The sequence below is a fragment of the Watersipora subatra genome, chromosome 10, assembly GCF_963576615.1.
Source record: "Watersipora subatra chromosome 10, tzWatSuba1.1, whole genome shotgun sequence".
NCBI classification, from domain to species: domain Eukaryota; kingdom Metazoa; phylum Bryozoa; class Gymnolaemata; order Cheilostomatida; family Watersiporidae; genus Watersipora; species Watersipora subatra.
The window spans coordinates 20,195,899-20,216,319 of record NC_088717.1 but is presented as its reverse complement, the minus strand read 5'-3'; the positions used below and the strand labels follow the sequence as shown (position 1 = coordinate 20,216,319).

The 20,421-nt window shown below is 35.9% G+C and overlaps 1 protein-coding gene and 1 pseudogene across 1 annotated transcript in view; one reads left to right on the top strand and one right to left on the bottom strand.

Moving 5' to 3' along the window:
• The window catches only part of LOC137406854 (uncharacterized), a 269,187-nt gene extending 258,864 nt beyond the window's left edge, over nucleotides 1-10,323 (bottom strand). The window contains exons 1-4 of the mRNA XM_068093461.1: nucleotides 10,298-10,323; nucleotides 9,725-9,865; nucleotides 6,171-6,311; nucleotides 1,425-1,565 (exon numbers count right to left, since the gene is read on the bottom strand). Of these exons, the coding sequence (XP_067949562.1) occupies nucleotides 1,425-1,565; nucleotides 6,171-6,311; nucleotides 9,725-9,865; nucleotides 10,298-10,323 (449 nt within the window). The remainder of the gene's footprint in view (nucleotides 1-1,424; nucleotides 1,566-6,170; nucleotides 6,312-9,724; nucleotides 9,866-10,297) is intronic.
• A 1,153-nt stretch (nucleotides 10,324-11,476) lies between these two features.
• Nucleotides 11,477-19,067, top strand: LOC137406853 (uncharacterized; annotated as a pseudogene).
• Nucleotides 19,068-20,421: the final 1,354 nt, after the last annotated feature.

Sequence of the window (20,421 nt, the reverse complement as noted above, 5' to 3'; positions counted from 1 at the left end):
TTAAAAGCTGGATAGCTATGTGTATTTCAGGTACACTGATGGGGTAGAGCCATATAAAAACACTAGCCCAGCTCAGTAGCTTTAGTTTGGTGTTTGCCTGCTTCTGAGTAACATAAGCTCAATTGTCTAGATATGTCATCAGCTATTTTGAATTCATAACTGAGGACTTTACATCACACACAGTTACTAACAGGCCGTTCAGCAGTTCCTCCTAATGTCTAGTGAACCAAAGTCTTATCTACAGATAGTCATAGCTTTGACTCCATTCATGCTAGTCTGTTGACTTACTGACATCATCTAACATGCCTACATCACTTACTTTCTCTAATGTAGGTGAAACCTACTTTGGAGAAAGTAAGTCTCACCTACTTTCTCCAAAGTAGGTGAGACCTACTTTGGAGAGTCTTTGGTCTACTTGGTCTTTGGTCTACTTTTGAACCTACTTTGGTCTCACCTACTTTCTTGTACATTTGTACGAGAAGGTACTTTTGTTTCACCTACTTTCTCCAAAGTAGGTGAAACAAAACATTTCTCACTTTGTTTCATCTAGTTAACCAGTTTTACTGGTCCAAGAAAAGCAACAAAGAATATATAAAGTTTGGAGGAAAATGAATCTATTTTTACTAGCTGTCAGCCTTTCATAGCGTTATGTGACCACAATGGCTAATATAGACTTCACTATGAATACTTCACAAATATTCAAGCATCATTGCCTACTCTCAATTTTGTTTAGAGAACCCTTGACTCATATCAATCTCATATGTCATTTCACTATCAATTTTCATATAATAACATTTCTCAGAATTTTAAGGCTGAGTTCACAAAAGTACGATTATTCAAAAAACAAAACCGAGGACAAAATTTTGTAACCAAACTCACTAGACCAAATTAATGACTATGTTGAGGTTTCATTATGGTCAAGCAATGTCAGGTTTTTTAAATCTGTTAGAGGGAAGTATCAACTTGATTGGTAAGTTATGAGCACTTGTCCCCTTCCAATTAGATGAAGCTAAATCAATGCTATAAATCGACCACTTGCAGAAAGGCTGCGATATTCAAGTTGGACCAGAATTATCATTCCGGTCCAGCTTGTTACAGAAAACCTAGTTTAGAAAAGCTTGTCACACAAAATATTTTGCGAAATTGTTACATGAAAATCTCAGCACAGTGGGATAACCTGTTTCCAAGACCTAGCAATCAGAATATATTTCTGGTCTCTTTCTGGTCAACATTTTGCTGAGGTCCCAAAACTTTCTGTCTATTGTCATGGCAAAATCATGTCGATACGACCAAATACATGTACTTGATTAACATTACACAATAATATAATTGAAACCCAATCTGTCCCTATAATCTGTTATATGATGCTGTTAATGTAATAAAATATTTAACTGTCAGTTAATCTTTAACACAACGTGACTTACCGCTGAGGAAGATCCTTCAGATCACAGGAGGACAAGTTAAGTGACTCTAGTGAACTCAGTTGGCTAATTGAATGAGGTAGACCTTGGGAGAAGTTATTGTTTGTTAAATCCAATGACTTGAGCTCAGTCAGTGTGTTCAACCTGCATAGCACAGACTGAGCACTTTATCAAACAGGTGAGAAAACACAACTGTAGTTAACAATGAAATTTACTTATAATTTATCTTAATACTAGAACAAGGATCTACTCAAATAGGAGAATGTACTTGAATTATTATTCATGAGTTTATTAAAATGAAATATATTCCAGCTAAACAAGCTATATTAACTTGTCCTGCAAGCACAAGCATACAAGTGTTGGACCAACAGTAATGATATGAGTGTATGACTAACAGTAATGGTATGAGTGTATGACTAACAGTAATGGTATGAGTGTATAGCAAACTGAGTTACTTTTAATACAAAATAACGTTTTGCTCATGAATCCAATTTTAAATCAGTTTCCCTCACTCACTGTAACCTACGAGGGTCAATGAGACATTATCAGGGGTAGATAAATCCCACTTTACAAATATATCTGCCTGACTGTTATTCGTAGAGACACACCTGCTCTAGTAAGCTTTAAGGCTCATCTACCAAATGAACCGAATAAATTCTCTAGTATCCTTTACTTGCTGTAGACTCAAATTGACTCATTACCTCCTACCAGTAAGAATTGAATCATGTTTATTTTCAATAATCAAAATGACTCGAGTCAAAATGCAGCGATGCTTCCCTTTATTATTACTACTTCTATGATTATAACTGCTTGACGAAAAGTCCATAACGGACAGTAATATCCTAAGTAACACAATCTGTTATTTGATGTATTCTGAAGCGAAGATGTCAGTGTAGCAGTCGTATGTTGCCGGCCGAACACAATTCCACAAGACTTTGATATCACTTCGTATATTTTGTTAACCAATAATATGCACTACACTGAAATATGTTATAGCTCTTTGGTTTGCCTGCACACTGACACTAAGCTTAGTTGTGTCGTTTTCATTGCAGTACAATAATTTTGTCAAGTAGGTACACACTAGTCTTAAAAAACTGTTAAGGGTAGATTGAGCTTGGTTACTTTAGTATACACATGGAGTACATGTGTAGGGAGTATACATTTAGGATATATCTGTAGGGAGTATGCATATGGAGTAGTCATATGTAACCTGTTATTTGCTTGTAATAATATGTTAATGTTAAATATCATAAATACTTACACATAAAATATATTTGTTATTATCATTGAAACCCAATCTGGAATGTTATCTGCGGCTACTATTGCAGCAAAATATTGAACCGTCGGTTAAACTTTAGCACAATGTAACTTACAATGGAGGAAGATCTCTCAGATGACAGGAGGACAAGTTAAGTGACACTAGTGATCTCAACTGGCTAATTGAAGAAGGTGGACTTCGAGAAAAGTAATTGTATGATAAGTCCAATGACTGGAGCTCAGTCAGTGTGTTCAATCTACATAGCACAAAGCGAACACTTTATCAAACACGTGAAAATACGCAGTTGTATTCAATATTAAAATTTACCTTCAAATTATCTCAATAATTTATCTTAATATTAGAACAATTATCTATATGAATAGGAAAAAGTATTTGAATTATTATCTCTGAGTTCATAAAAATAAAAATGTATTCAAGCTAAACAAACTATATTAACCTGTACTGCAAGCACAAACAAGTGTCGGACTAACAGTAATGGTATGAGTGTATGACAAATCGTAAAGGTATGAGTGTACGACTAACAATAATGATATGAGTGTGTATGACAAACAATAATGATATGAGTGTACGACTAACAGTAATGGTATGAAGGTATGACTAACAGTAATGGTATGAGTGTATGACTAACAGTTATGGTATGAGTGTATGACTAACAATAATGATATGAGTGTGTATGACAAACAATAATGATATGAGCGTATGACAAACAGTAATGGTATGAAGGTATGACAAACAGTAATGGTATGAGTGTATGACTAACAGTAATGTTATGAGTGTATGACTAACAATAATGATTTGAGTGTAAAACAAACAGTAATGATATGAGTGTATGACTAACAGTAATAGTATGAAGGTATGACAAACAGTAATAATATGAGTCTATGACTAACAGTAATGGCATGAGTGTATGACAAACAGTAATGATATGAGTGTATGACTAACAGTAATGGTATGAAGGTATGACAAACAGTAATGGTATGAGTGTATGACTAACAGTAATGGTATGAGTGTATGACTAACAATAATGATATGAGTGTATGACAAACAGTAATGATATGAGTGTATGACTAACAGTAATGGTATGAAGGTATGACAAACAGTAATGATATGAGTGTATGACAAACAGTAATGGTATGAGTGTATGACTAACAATAATGATATGAGTGTATGACTAACAGTAATGGTATGAGTGTATGACTAACAGTAATGGTATGAGTGTATGACAAACAGTAATGATATGAGTGTATGACTAACAGTAATGGTATGAAGGTATGACAAACAGTAATAATATGAGTGTATGACTAACAGTAATGGTATGAGTGTATGACAAAAAGTAATTGTATGAGTGTATGACAAACAGTAATGGTATGAGTGTATGACTAACAGTTATGGTATGAGTGTATGACTAACAGTTATGGTATGAGTGTATGACTAACAGTTATGGTATGAGTGTATGACTAACAGTTATGGTATGAGTGTATGACAAACCGTGATGGTATGAGTGTACGGAAAACTTACTTACTTTTAGAACAACATAACTCTTTGTACATGAATTCAATTTTAGATTTTTTTTCTCACTCACTGTAACCTACGAGGGTCAATGAGAGCTTATCAGGGGTAGATAAATCCTACTTTACAAATGGATTCGCCTGACTGCAAACTGTACAGTCACACCACCATATAAGTTAATGTAAGTTACCTATGTGAGTTTATAAGTGTTAAAATAAGTGTCAAAATGTGTCAAGTGTCAAATGTCAAACTGTCAAATTCTATGTGTCAAATAATTTTGTAAAAACTAAATATGAAAATGTGCTAGGCTATGCAGCTAATACCCCTTCAAGGTAAATTTCGCCACAATTTGTCTATCATGAGAAGAACATTGCTAGATGTTTCTACAAAATATGTCATCATGTGACTTAAGCAGCCTTACCAATGTAAATATCTATTTTCTTAATCAAATATGTTTAAAAACTAAAATAATTTTAATTTAGTTCATCTTAATCAATTATGATTGGTTAGTTGCAACCTTGTCACCTTCCTATTGGATAAATCTAGATCAATGCTATAAGTCAGCTGCTAGAAGAAAGGCTGTGATATTCAAGCTGGACCGAAATTAACATCATTTGAATCAGAGGGTTGGACAAAATAGCCTGAAGGTTTGTTACATAAAAGTCTCCATGCAATGGAATAATCTATTTCCAAAACATGTTGATCAGAATATATCCCTATGTCATGGCTATTTCTGGTCAACATTTTGCAAGTCCCAAATCGTTTTGTCCGTTTTCATCACATGATTATTCAGACTTAGGTCCGAATGAATGAATAAATCGTTACCTGTGGCCGTACCTCAAAGGTTGACATGCAACAAAATTCACATTACAGTTATTTGGTATCAAAATATTCACCATGTTTTACTGTCTTGTGTTGTGTTGTAGGTGCCAAATATGTGGAAATGTGATTACAAGCTTTTAAAAGCTCAAAAACGAAAAGCCACCGTAGATTGGAATCTGTTTATTTCTCTGACGTAGTCATGACAGTTTGGTTATTGTCTTGTCATGTGATGTTCTCACGTGAATTGAAAGGTTAATAAAAAGCTCAATATAAAACTTATCATAGCACTAGTTTATGACAAACACTTCGGGTTTTACCGAAGACTCCGTATCAAATATAGATGCTCGCTAGCAGAAGATGGCTTCTGTTTACACTTTCAAGCAACCTCATTCGTCGAAATATTTTCACAATTATACTCCACGCATTCAATAAAACCATTTCTATTGTTCTTACGTGTCTATTCTATCGTCACTGTAATGCTGTCACTTTTAGCACTGATATCCTATAACCTACCGTAAAAATTCGTTTAATTTTGTTAATCTTAGCTCAAAGGGGTACATGTCATTGTCTGATAAACATGACGAGCCTGTTGGTCACCTGTGATAATCGAAAAATGCTGCAGAAATTAATCACGAAGTATGGGTCACATGATCAGATTACGACTAGACAATTAGACCAAGCCGAAACAAAACTGTAAAGTAGCGAGCATCTATTTTTGATACGGGGTCTTTGGTAAAACCCGACGTGTTTGTCATAAAGTAGTGCTACGAGAAGTTTTATATTGAGCCTTTTATTGGCCTTTCAATTCATGTGAGAACATCACGTGACAAAACAATAACCAAATGTAATGAATACATCAAAGAAATAAACTGATTCCAATCTATGGCGGCTTTCATTTTTGAGTTTTTAAGAGCTTTTAATCACATTTCCACATATTCTGCACCTACAACACAACAGAGTAAGACACGGTGAATCTTTTGATACCCAATAACTGTAATGTGAATTTTGTTGCAACTTAACCTTTAACGTTACACAAGAATATTATTGAAACCCAATCCATGTCTGTAATCTGTTATCTGCTGATGTTAATGCAATATAATATTGATCTGTCAGTTAATCTTTAACGCAATGTGACTTACCTTGGAGGAAGATCCCTCAGATCACAGGAGGACAAGTTAAGTGACTCTAGTGATATGAGCTGGCTAATTGAAGAGGGTAGACCATGGAAGAAGTTATTGCTAGATAAGTCCAATGACTTGAGCTCAGTCAGTGTGTTCAACCTAGCACAGAGTGAGCACTTTACCAAACAGGTGAGAATAAACAGCTTTATTTAGCAATGAAATTTACCTTTAATTCATCTTAATGCTAGAACAAGGATGTATTTTAATAAAAAAAAGTATTTGAATTATTATCCTTGAGTTTATTAAAATAAAATATATTCAAGCTAAACAAACTTTATTAACATGTCCTGCAAGCACGAACATTCAAGAGCTGGACAAACAGAAATAGTATGAGTTTACGGCAAACTTAGTTACTTTTAATACAAAATAACTTTTTGCACATGAATCCAACTTTAGATCTTTTTCTCACTCACTGTAACCTACGAGGGTCAATGAGAGCTTATCAGGAGTAGATAAATCCTACTTTACAAACGGATCTGCCTGACTACAAACTGTACTATCACTCCACTATATAAGTTAATATAAGTTGCCAATGTGAGTTTCTAAGTGTTAAAGTATCTGGATTTTCTATTCAAATGATTTTGTAAAACTAAATATGAAAATGTGCTACGCTATGCAGCTAACGCCAATTTAAGGTACATTACACCAAAAATTGTCTATCATGAGAAGAACATTGCTAGAAGTTTTTATAAAAACAATTCATAATGTGACTTGAGCAGCGTAACTAATCTAAAGATGTATTTTCTGAATCGAATATGCTTAAAAATAACTAAAATAAACCGCTCTGCAAGGTGATTTTCTTAATGACTGTCCATTTCTCTGATGATCATGATCAAAAGATCAGGATTCACATAGAAGTAAAATCTAGTAAATATATTGATACTACATTATTATAATAAAAACAAGCTCAGGGGAAGTTTTTGTTATAGCACTAGCAACAGGCTCACCAAACTATTACATAATGGGTACCAATATTCTGAGTGCTGCTGTTAGCTGCCAGGGATAATTGTATTTTAACTTTTGCAAGCTTCGGGCCCAACTTATTCAAAAGGAACAGATGAAGCTTGGCTAGTTCTAAACAGCATGACTGATATCGATATCAAAGTGCAGTTATGTTTGCTATTTAACAATTCCACTGAGAGCAGTCATTGTTTAACCAACCTTGATATTCTGCAGAAGCCTAACAATGCAACCACTAAAACCTTGAACAACAATGCTTATATAATCTGAAGGAGTAGGAAGTAAGGTGTAGGGAGTGTGTGCGTAGGGAGTGTGTGCGTAGGGAGTGCGTGCGTAGGGAGTGCGTGCGTAGGGAGTGCATGCGTAGGGAGTAAAGTGTAGGGAGTGCGTGCGTAGGGAGTGCGTAGGGAGTAAGGTGAAGGGAGTGTGTGCGTAGGGAGTGCGTGCGTAGGTAGTGTGTGCGTAGGGAGTGCGTGCGTAAGGAGTGCGTGCATAAGGAGTGCGTGCGTAGGGAGTGCGTGCGTAGGGAGTGCGTAGGGAGTAAGGTGAAGGGAGTGTGTGCGTAGGGAGTGCGTGCGTAGGTAGTGTGTGCGTAGGGAGTGCGTGCGTAAGGAGTGCGTGCGTAAGGAGTGCGTGCATAAGGAGTGCGTGCGTAGGGAGTGCGTGCGTAGGGAGTGCGTGTGTAGAGAGTGCGTGCGTAGGGAGTGCGTGCGTAGGGAGTGCGTGCGTAGGGAGTGCGTGCGTAGGGAGTGCGTGCGTAGGGAGTGCGTGCGTAGGGAGTGCGTGTGTAAGGAGTGCGTGCGTAGGGAGTGCGTGCGTAGAGAGTGCGTGTGTAGGGAGTGCGTGCGTAGGGAGTGCGTGCGAATGTGCGTGCGTTCGAATGTGCGTGCATGCGAATGTGCGTGGGTGCAAATGTGTGTGCGTGCGAATGTGCGTGCGTGCGAATGTGCGTGCGTGCGTGTGAATGTGCGTGTGTGCGAATGTGCGTGCGTGCGAATGTGTGAATGTGCGTGCGAATGTGCGTGCGAATGTGCGTGCGAATGTGCGTGCGAATGTGCGTGCGAATGTGCGTGCGAATGTGCGTGCGAATGTGCGTGCGAATGTGCGTGCGAATGTGCGTGCGAATGTGCGTGCGAATGTGCGTGCGAATGCGCGTGCGAATGCGCGTGCGAATGCGCCTGCGAATGCGCGTGCGAATGCGCGTGCGAATGCGCGCGTATATATGTGTATATATGTGTGTATATGTGTATATATGTGTATATGTATATATGTATATATGTATATATGTATATGCGTATATGCGTATATGCGTATATGCGTATATGCGTATATGCGTATATGTATGCGTATGTATGCGCGTGTATGCGCGTGTGCGTGTGTGCGCGTGTGTGTGCGTGTGCATGCGTGTGTGCGTGCGTACATACGTGCGTGCGCGTGCGTGCACGTGCGTGCGCGTGCGCGCGCGTGCGTGTGCGTGTGTGTGCGCGTGTGCGCATTTGTGCGTGAGTGCATGCGTGTGTGTGTGTGTGTGTGGAGTATACATTTGTGGGGAGTATACATATGTACGTATGTGTGTATACATACATACATATTATATGCACATGCATGCATATGCATATAAGATGCTGTAAGACTCCTATTTCTTCAATCTTATAAAACTGTTTAGCATAGATTATGCTTGGGTACTTAAGTATGCATATGGGATACAAAGGTAGGGAATATACATATGGGGTATATGGGTAAGAAGTATAAATATGGGTACATGTGTAGAGAGTATGTATATGTCGTACACATGTAGAGAGTATGCCTTTGGAGTACATGTGTGGGGAGTATCTGTCAGTCATTCATAGCTGTGTTTGATCATAATGGCCTGTGGAAACTTTACTACCAATTTTCATGAATATTCAAGGACCACTGCCTACTCTCGATTCTCTTTAGAAGACAGTAAACACTTCACTGTCAATCTCACCGAAATGAATGAAAGGGAGTTTTTTTCATGTAAAACGTTTTCACTCGTCCAAAATAATGACTAGGATAAGGTTTCATGGTGGTCAAGCAATGTCAGGTTTCTTAAATTTGTTAGAGGAAAATATTAATATGATTGGTTAGTTATGAGCATTTTTCACTTTCCTATTGGATGAAGCTAAATCAATGCTATAAGTCAAATGCTTGCAGAAAAGCGGTGATATTCAAGCTAGACCAGACTTATCATTCTGCTTGTTGCAGAAAAGCTAGTTTAGAAAAGCTTGTTACGCAAAAGAGCCTGAGGAATTGTTATGCGAGAACCTCACCGTAGTAGGATAATCTATTTCCAAGACATGGCAATCAGAGTATATCTGAATGTCACAGCTATTTTTGGTTGACATTTGGCAGAAGTCACATACATTTTTGTCTATTTTTATGACACGATTATGCTGATACAACCTAATACCTTACTAACATTACACAAGAATATTATTGAAACCCAATCTGTGTCTGTAATCTGTTATCTGCTGCTGTTGATGCAATAAAATATTGAGCTGTCAGTTAACCTTTAACACAATGTGACTTACCATGGAGGAAGATCACTCAGATCACAGCGAGGCAATCTAAGTGACTCTAGTGATCTCAGTCGGCTAATTGAAGAGGGTAGACCTTGGGAAAAGTTATTGTATGATAAGTCCAATGACTTGATCTCAGTCAGTGTGTTCAATCTACATAGCACAGAGTGAGCACTTTATCAAACAGGGTAAAATACTCAACTGTATTCAGCAATGAAATTTACCTTTGCTTTATCTCAATACTAGAACAATGATTTACTTGAATAATATAAAGTATTTGAATTATTATTTCTGAGCTTATTAAAATAAAATATATTCAAGTTAAACATACTATACAAGCTTATCCTGCAAGCACAATCATGCAGGTGTAGGACAAACAGTAATGGTAGGCTTATGTGTTTATGGCAAACTTGGTTACTTTTAATACAAGATAACTTTTTGCAAATGAATCCAACTTTAGATCTTTGTCCCACTCACTGTAACCTATGAGGGTCAATGAGAGCTTATTAGTGGTTGATAAATCCTACTTTACAAATGGATCTACCTGGCTGGAACTTGCAGAGATGGGCACTCAAGGTAACATACTTGCTTGAGTAAGCCTTGAGGGTCATTCACAAATAAAATGAATTGAATCAAATCTCTAGTATTATCTACTTACTGTAGACCCGAATTGACTCAGCACATCCTACCAGTAAGAATTGAATCGTCTCTATTTTCAACAAGCAAAATGACTCGAGTCAAATGGCACCAATGCTTCCCTTTGTTATTACTACCTTTATGATTATTACTTTGTTGACAGAAAATCAATCACAGACAGTGATATCCTAAGTAACCCAATATGTTATTTAAAGTGTGCCAAAGCGAAGACGTCAGTGCAGTCCGATGTTGCCACATTTCCACAAGAATTTGATATAACGTTGTATATTTTATTGGTTGGTAATATGTACTACGCGCAAATATATTATAGCTCTTTGGTTTGCCTGCTCACTGACAATAAGCTTATTTACACCGTGTTTATTGTGGTACAGTAATTTTGTTATGTATGTACGTACACACTAGTCTTAAAACTGTTTAACATAGATTATGCTTGGCTACTGAAGTATACACATGTGTAGGGAGCAAACATATGGGTACATGTGTAGGGAGTATGCATATGAAGTACATGCATGTGTGATCCATGTACCCTCTATGTGTACATGGAGTGTGCTTTTGGGGAACATGTGTAGGGACTATACATATGAGGTATGTGTGTAGGGAGTATATGTAGAAGGTACATGTGTAAGGAGTCTAACACACATGTTGTGAACAAAACAAAAATCTCCCAATAATAACTTCCATTACAGCTGTTTATGATAGCCTAAACAATGTAATAATTATTAATAACAATCTGAACCATATATATATCCTATTAATGTCAACAGTCAAGAATTTTTCATGAAAAATATTAATGAACACCACATTTGACAAATATGATCAATATAAAACTATGACAATACATAATGATTTTATTGTTGGTTCTGACCGAAATCACGAAATGAACAAAAACAGAATTATTCGGCCAAAATTCACAGAATATTCGGAGCTGTGCATGCACACCGAAATCATAGACGAAATGCTTTTAATTAGTTGAATAATCTTTTAGCGAGTGCAAGTTTAGCAGCTGTTGCAATTGGTATAGTCCAAGACATGTACCACGACACACAATAAAAGTATGAGCGCAATTCAACCTGATACATACGATACAACTGCCTAGATGCGCTAGAGATGGCAACTCTTTCTGTAACGGAACTTTTGCTGCTTGAAAAGAAATTGATATTATTAGAAAAGAAACGACTTGTAGCTTCTAAAATATCGAAAAGAAAATACTGGATACACCCGATAAATAAAAAAGACAACGTTATTTGATATCTCAACACCTAATACGAGAGTTGAGAAATGACAAAGTGAGGTTTGAAAAGTACTTTAGAATGACCATGAAAAGTACTAATTTTGACCATTAAGCCTCAAATAACTAAAGCAGACACAGTTATGAGGCTAGCTATCAGGGATCGCTAAAAATATTATGGAAATGTTTACTTTTCCATATCCATTTCCATAAACATAAATATTTCCATAATTTTATGGAAATAGATATGGAAATTTTATTTTAGAAATATGGAAGTGTTATGGAAATGGAAAAAATATTGAAATGAATTATGGAAATGTTATGGAAATGGAAATTGTGACATACACGTAATCCCTGCTAGCTATTGAGCCAGAATTAAAGCTAGCTGTGACTTTGCACCATCTTGCGGAAGGTGCCAGTCATGCTTCGATAGCTGCCTACTACAGATTGGGTAGATCAACTACATCGCAAATTATATGTGAGACTGTGAAGGCACTCTGGAATGTTTTGAGGACTATATACTTGAAAGCTCCATCGAGTGTAGAAGAATGGAAAATGATTGCTTTTGGGTATATTTTTATACTGCTATTAAAAATATTTCGTTCATAACAAATTTACTTTTGTGCGAAGTGGAATATACATGTACAATTTTGTTATTGTACTGTTGTAATTTAACATAATATATTTTATAAATGGTTGGTTATTCTAACCAAAAATTCAAGAAATACCTATGTCTACTCTTTTGAAAAAATAACGTTTAATTTTGATGAATTGCTTTGCTCACTCATAATTTAGTAGTTTTGAAATCAATCTCGAATAGAATTAATTTAAGATTTTTCTAGTACATTAATTTGCTAAAGCATATATAGCATCACAAGTGAGGTAGACACAACCATATACAAATAGCAGTGAATAATTTGTAATTTATTTTCCAGATTTGACAAAGGAACTTTCAACACTGTATAGGAAGTTTAGATGGCAAGCATATAACGCTTCAAAAACCAAAGAATGTAGGCTCTACATTTTACATTTACAAAGCGAAAGCATTATATTGATGGCGGTATGTGTCACCAATTATAAGTTCCTCATTGTTGACATAGGGCAGCCTGGGAGTCGTAGCGATGGAAGAGTGTGGGACTCCATGGCTTTCGTACGATGTTTGGAAAGTAGTAAGAACATTATTGTTTATAAAAAGTATTTCATGAAGTGTACAACGCTACTTCGATCTGATTTTATATGATTATATCTAAGCAGTTATATTTTATACTAGAAATTCCCCTGTCATACAGCTCACGACCAAGGTGATAATGGAAAAAAAGGGTACTGCTGGTTGAGAATTGCAATGCAGTGCACTCTCGAGATACGATTACCCTGATATACAATTTTTTCACCTTACGAAGTTGAACATGGTGAGACTTTCAACTCGCTATAGGAATTTTATTTCATCAAACGAATTCAAGAAAATTTTTGGCAGAGTTCAAATTTGGCAGCCGGTGAGCTTATTACGCGCGTCAAAATAAGAAACACGCCAAAATGTGGTCTGCCGAAAACATTTCCACAACATTTAGAAGAGGCACGATGACAGACTTTTCTCAGGTCGGCTTTCCACATCGAAAATTTTGGGAAAAGCAAGAGCAAATATTCATTTTTAGCGTTATACTCCATATTTTTATAAACTTTTATTCAGCATGCGTTATCACTACCAGTAACTATATTTAATTAGTTAGCTATGGAATCTGAGACCGATACAAACGTTAAAAGACGAGGGAAAAATAATTTCCATGACAACAAAGTTGGAGGTCATAAATAAATAGGAAGAAGGCGCTTGTATTGCTAATATTGCCAAGGAATATGGTCGCAATCAATTAACAATTGCGGTTATTGTTATTAAAAACAAGAAATCCGTTAAAGCAAACACAAGCAGGAGCTTAAGACAGGCGACTTGAAGGAGTTGGATGCCATGCACGAGATCAGCATTCAAGTGGAGCAACCATTTAGTAGTAGCAAGTTGAAGAGACAGAAAAACCTACCGCGGCAGAAGAATTTCAAGTGTTTAATTTACTGGTGTAGACTGGTACATAAAAACAATGCTGTACAATGTATGTATAATGTATTTCATTAATTTATTTTTGTGTGGCATGTTTTTCATGTTTTATTCATTTCATGTTTTATTTTATTTTATGGTTAATTTATTTCATTTTCTGTTTTATTTTCTTGTTTAATCATATCTTGGCAGGTGGGCTTGTTTCCTACTACGTAAATGCAATTTATCATATGTATGTAACTCATATATAACTAGCTACTCAAGATAGTTGGCGCATCCACATTACTTTCTAGAATTTGCTATAGCCCTGTTCTCTAGGGTATAAATACGTACAAACTTCTGCATGTATGGTTACATTGATTCTTGTGCACATTTCATACAAGGCAAACTACTGTACAACCTTCTCTGGATCCTTTTACTAGCGTTAGCTAGCTAGCAATTTTCTGCATTGCACCAACATTTACACTGCACCAGCAAGCATCATCCTCAACAAGTGGTCAAGTAAGCTATTTTTGTACATTGCACCATGTTAGTTCTTTTTCTTAGAGCACTCTTTGCACCAGCAGAAAAAGCTGTGTCTTCTTGGCCTTTTCTGCTTCTCATGACTCTAAAGTGTTAAAATTTTTCTTTCAAAACCAGTCAAAAAAATTGGACACGATTAGACAACTTCTTTTAGTCTGCCAAAAAAGTCCATTTCATTAAATTTGTTTTTTTCAACTGTACTGTAACATAATAAGCATTGATACGTCTTTGCCTCTTTTCTTCTCTACTTGCTACAAGTACCAGCTGAAGTCACGTTATGCTCCAAAGGTATGTACGTTCTGCATGGTGAATAAAATTTTATCTTTCTGCTTGATGGGCCATTAAATGATCAAAGGCACGGAGAGGCCGCTTTCGGTATCTACATCGCTCAGCCTTTCTTGTTGAATTAGGTTGAAAAAGGTTTTAACCAGACACGCTAAATGTGAAAGTGAAGACAGCAACTGATGAAGAATAAAATTTTTGTGATAAAAGTTGAAATTCATTAAAATAGTTGAAAAACATACTAAAACTTAGTTTCCCGTGTGAGTTTAGGAAGCTAAACTTTTTTGAAGTTGACGGAAAGTTTATGTTATACGTACGTCTTCAATGTAAGAACTTTTTACTGCACGTACTGCACTTAGTCACACATTATGATGTTGCATTTTACACAATTACAGATCTTAATCACTGCGTGCACTTAATACAATGCAGCTACTGTAGGTAACTATAGTTACTATAGTTAACATACTAATTTGTTACTAATTTTCAATATGTACAGTATTTTTATAAAATTTTGAACGATTTTTACCATTTTTGTTTTGCATTGTATAATTACAATGGTTTATATATCCCTACATATGATTTTTTCCCCATGCGATGCCAACCTTGGAACGGATCAACATCGTATCTTGAGGTTGCACTGTATTAGCAGTCAAATGGCACTGCAGTGCAATTGGAGAACTGCAATGGTAGCTGCAATGTACTGGGTGTTATTATGTACAACATACAGCAATAATGAAAGGAAAAGATTATATGTTTATATCTCTCCTCCTGCAATAGGAGAAATGCAATATTAGAAGTACATGTAAAATGGCAAGCTGCTGTGTAATATACACAGTTTGAAAGTTGGTTGTGTTGAATGTAGAATGGTTTTGACAGCGATCTGTAACAGAAGGCAAGCATTAGCATTCACGTGTGTCTGGAAGTTTTTTGCAAACTGGAGCAAAATGAAAAAATGGGTCATTATCACAGACACCATGGTTGAGTAGAGTGTGTGAGATTTAGAGTTATCTACACTAGCAGTAGGAGAAAATTCTCAGTTATTTTGCAAAAAAAATTGATTCCAGCTTAATTACAGCAGATTTTATGGTCGATAAACTGAATGCATGTTTACCATTGTTGCCAAAACATAGTTCTGAGAAAACTGGTGTTAAAGTTTGAGAAACAAAAACCAATGCACAATTTTGTTTACATTTCAAAACGCCATAGCAACCAATATTAAGAAGTTGTAATATTTATCTAGATTTTTGTATTTATATCCAAAAAAAGTTATGCTGAATTTAAAAATCTAAACAGATTTTAGTTGGTTGTCATAAAAATAGCTGTATATCTATAAGAAAATGTAGGCCTATAACTTAATTTTGCAGATATTAAAAACGGCTTGGCAGTACCGCGATATTGGTCACAACCGTAATATCATCAATAAAATCTTTAGAAAAATAGTAACAGTAACATATTGCACACCATCGGTCACTATATACTTTGATCGTATAAATTCGAATGATTATCCTTATAATTAAATCTGATAATAATCTTATAAAATCGAATAATCATTCTTATAATTAAATACTGTAATAATCTTATAAGAATCATTAAAAAAATATCGTCATCATTTCCTTTAATTTCACTGCTTTTGACATCAGTTGAAAACCAAAGTACTCATTATAAGTGTCCAAAATGTCCGAGTTATCTTTAAAATTGACAAAAAAGAAACGATTACTTTTCAGTACTTCTAGGTTAATTACAGAAACCTTCGGCAATTGGACAACGCCATAGACTGGTGAAATGTGCATGTTTTTCTCGTGAAATGTGCACGGCTTTATGATTCTACTATCTGTCGCACAACTTCATCGGCGTTTTGTTGGCCGGTCTTCATTTTGATTAAAAACAGCTTGTCAGGTTTTAATGGTGATTTTAGGCCAAATTAATCTTTCTAGTTAGGTATAATCTGATTAGATGGATAAGTTCTAGGATATTGTCTACACTTTACAAAAACTTGGTAATATATTTAAATAGGTTTATATGTGTTTGTATCGTTATTATATTTAAACGACTCCACACAGAAATGGTTAAATTTTTTGATGAGATTTCGGTACAAGGGTTTGGATACGGCCGTTGATGAACAATTTTCGGAAGTTGTGTGCACATACGCATTTATCATAAAACTCCCAAACACTCGCTTCGCTCGTGTTTGGTCGTGGAATTATAACTAAACTGCATGCGAAGGAGAATAGTACATGCTTGCAAATTAGTACTGTGATTCCTAACTTCTATATTCAAGTAACATAAATATACCAGCTCCAGAACCAATCGATGACGATGATGCAGACATGCCATGTGTTAGTGGATGATGAAGCTTTCCCATTGAGATCATACCTTATGAGACCATTTCCTGGACATTCATGGGACACCCAAGAAAATATAATTTACAAGTATAAGCTGTCACGGGCTCAAAGAGTTATTGAAAATGCATTTGATGAATCATTTTCATCAGAAGTATAAAATTCACCAGTTTATTAGTTGTATAATGCAGTCTCTAGTTTTTAGCTGCAAGAAATTCGTTGGCCCTGATTGGCAACAAAGCTAACCAATTGTAATAGCAAAAACTAATTGTTGCCTTGGTATGTTGATAGGTATATTATCACAGCGATAGAGGAATAATTGTAGCATCACAAGCCCAGGGCGTCCAGATAGTGCAAGGTGTTTGATCCTTCACAATTACTTCCAAACAGTGGCGGATGCAAACTATGTGCCTCCAGGTTTTGCAAATGTACCAGGTGAAAACGGCGTAATCTGTGACGGCTTCTGGAGAACAAATGTCCAAGCCCATGTTCCGACTAATTCTAGGATTAGCTGGAGCATCAATTCTGATGCAATGGCAGTTAGGAATTTTTGGTGCAATATTTCAATGGTACCGGAAGGGTAAATGGCAGATGGACACTATCAATAAAAGGTAAAATAGCCACAGGAATATGACATCTAATCAGACTAATCATATGCAAACGATTGTATTTTAAGTTATATTAGGCATAAAATTTAATTTATCAATAAAATTTAACATTACAACGTACTATGCGCAGTGTGAAATACTTTATAAATATATATATACTGTCTAAATATGATGTTGCAAAAAAACAATATTAAAAATGAAAGGTGCCACTTAAACCATGACTGCCACATACAACTGTTATCGTTTTTTTTAGGTAAACCAGACACGCTGATTCCGATTTTGTACTCAAAATAAAGATTGGTCTATTAACTTTCAAAGCCATGAAGCCTTCTTTAAAGCGTTTCAATATCCGTCTCAAAAATGACACAATCGGCAGAACAAGCTCCACCCTTAAATATGTGACATAGCCTAGCTTTTTAGGAATTGAAGTTAGAAATGTTTAGTCCGATTTAGAATGATAAAGATGGGTGTCTTAAAACCTATTATTATCTAAATTCAGCCTGTAAAATAATCTCAGTCTTTTAGGAAAGGTAGATAAACTATTTAAAATTCCCCGTAGCTTGTTACAGGATTTTTATAAGGCTGAACGCCGAGAAAAATGAGTTCAAAAGAGCAGGATTTTATCACAAGCTGGCGTTGTTATCGCGCTTTTTTGAGGCTATTTTTAAGTATGCAATGTTAAATAGCTTATCTACCTTTCAGAAAAGGCAGACTATTTTAAAAGCTGAATTTAGATAATAATGGGTTTTAAGACACCCACCTCTATCATTCTAAATCAGAATAAACATTCCCAATTTCCGTTCCTAAAAAGCTAGCATACGTCACATATTTATGGGCGGAGCTTGTTGTGCCGATCGTGTTGTTTTCGAGACCGGTATTAAAATGCTGTGAAAAAGCCTTCATTACTCTAAAAGTTAGTGTACCAATCTTTATTTTGAGTAAAAAATCGGAATCAGCGTGTCTGATTTACCTAGAAAAAACGATAAAAGTTGTGTGTGGCAGTTATGGTTTAAGGTTTGGAGAAGTAATAGAGAGCAATTCTGTGCGAAGCTAATGGCGTCGAAGCTAATGGCGGTGAAGCAAATGGCGGCAAAGCTAATGGCGGCGAAGTTAATGGCGGTGACGCTAATGGCGGCGACGCTAATGGTGGTGAAGGAGTGTAGGAGGGAGATCTGAGGTGATTGAGCAGAGGTGGAACTGAATTATGAAATTGAGCATTGATTAGGCCCTCCTCAACGCTTTTACGAGCTAGAGCCTGTTGATATAGTGTGAGTTGCCTCATTCTAGCAGCTATAGACATAGCATAATAATAGTGTTCATCATGAGTTTCCAGTCTCTTTAATGTTTCATCTTAGATCAATATCATCTGTAAGTTTCCTTTTGTTCTTAGCTGGAAAATATTGCATTGTAAATGTAAAATAGACATTGATTATTAGGCACCAAAAACAGCAGCTCAATAATAATAAATTTCTCAGTTGTTTACATTTAGAACTCCTTAGTTACAGTTGTCTGTATTCGTGATAGATAGCTCAACCTTGATTTAATAGACACTGTCATTAGCTTGTCAGGTTGCATAATTTTAGAAATATTCAATGGTGGCACGTTAGGACATGGCACTTTGGTAACTGACAATGATTCATCATCATCAGTTACCAAAGACTGTCTGGCTCATTAAAGGCTACTGAATCTGACAATGTATTTGTAGCAGTTTCCTACATTGCATGCATGGCTGCTTGAGCTGGCACGTTAGAAGATCTGTAATAACAGAAATAATGTGAAACATGAACTTTCATAAATGCATGTTGAAAACAATATTTATTATTACTTCTTCAATTAATGTGAAGTAAACTAGGTTATGCTTTTACTAAGGCTTTAGATATATCTACGGATTACTGGATGCTATTAATTCATTAGTACTGTAAATTATTATATGGTTGATCTGTACTCACACAAATGTGCTGACATCATCTTTGTAAAATCCCATGCATTTCCACCACATCCAGGATGATTCTGGTGTGGCTTCAGTTCCACTGACAGTCTGCTTCCGATACTCTTTTAAATTGGTGTTGGGCGTGTTTCTCAGGTTAGAATAATTTTTTTCTGCGGTTCTCAGCTAAACAAAATATGAAAATGAAAAATTATTACACGTTATGTTCCTTATTATTTATAGGTGGTAGCGCTTTGGTAGCATGGTGAACAAATATTGCCTACTTAACTCAGCAATATTTTGTCACATTCATAAAACTTATCTTTCTGCTATCTCGAAAGTTTGAACTTTTTAAAGATTAAATTTGGCATGGGAAATGCAATTACCTACAAATAAATGAGCTTACTATATCTCAGCAATATAATAATAGCTATAAAATCAAACACAGCAGCGAACGAAAAAGTGGACACAAAATGAAACAAGTTTGTTTACACATACCATCCCATGTTTGGCCAGTTTTCTCAGTCATCACTTCTGCTACGTCTAACCAATTGTTGAACTTGACTGTTTTCTCATCTTTGAAATTTCCTATGCTTTTGTTCCACAGTACCCCTCTAAATTTCACTTTTTTCATAAGAGGTTCTTGCCACGCCATGGTGTTTGAATGATAAAGAACCAACAATAGCGCAATTAAGGCAGTTGCATCATATGTATAAGGTTGAATTGCGTTCATACTTTTCTTGCGTGTCGTGGTACTTGGCTTGGATTATACCAAATTCAAAAACTGCTAAAATTGCACTTGCTAATAGATTGTTCGACCAATTAAAAGCATTTCGCTGACGATTTCGTGTGCATGCACAGCTCAGAATATTCTGCAAACTTCTTTTTGTTTGTGATTTATTTTCATCAAAAAAATTAGTTAAACAAAAGAAAAAAGCTAGAAGAGTGATGAAGTGCGTAATACGCACTAGTATAGCTAGTCGTGGCGTTGAGCTTGTCGTCATCGTGTAATCAACGTCAATTTTTCTGAGTAATTAGGTTCCATTCACCTGTTAAAAGATGCAACCTAAGATGCAACTCTTGAAACTGGCTACCTTCTCTA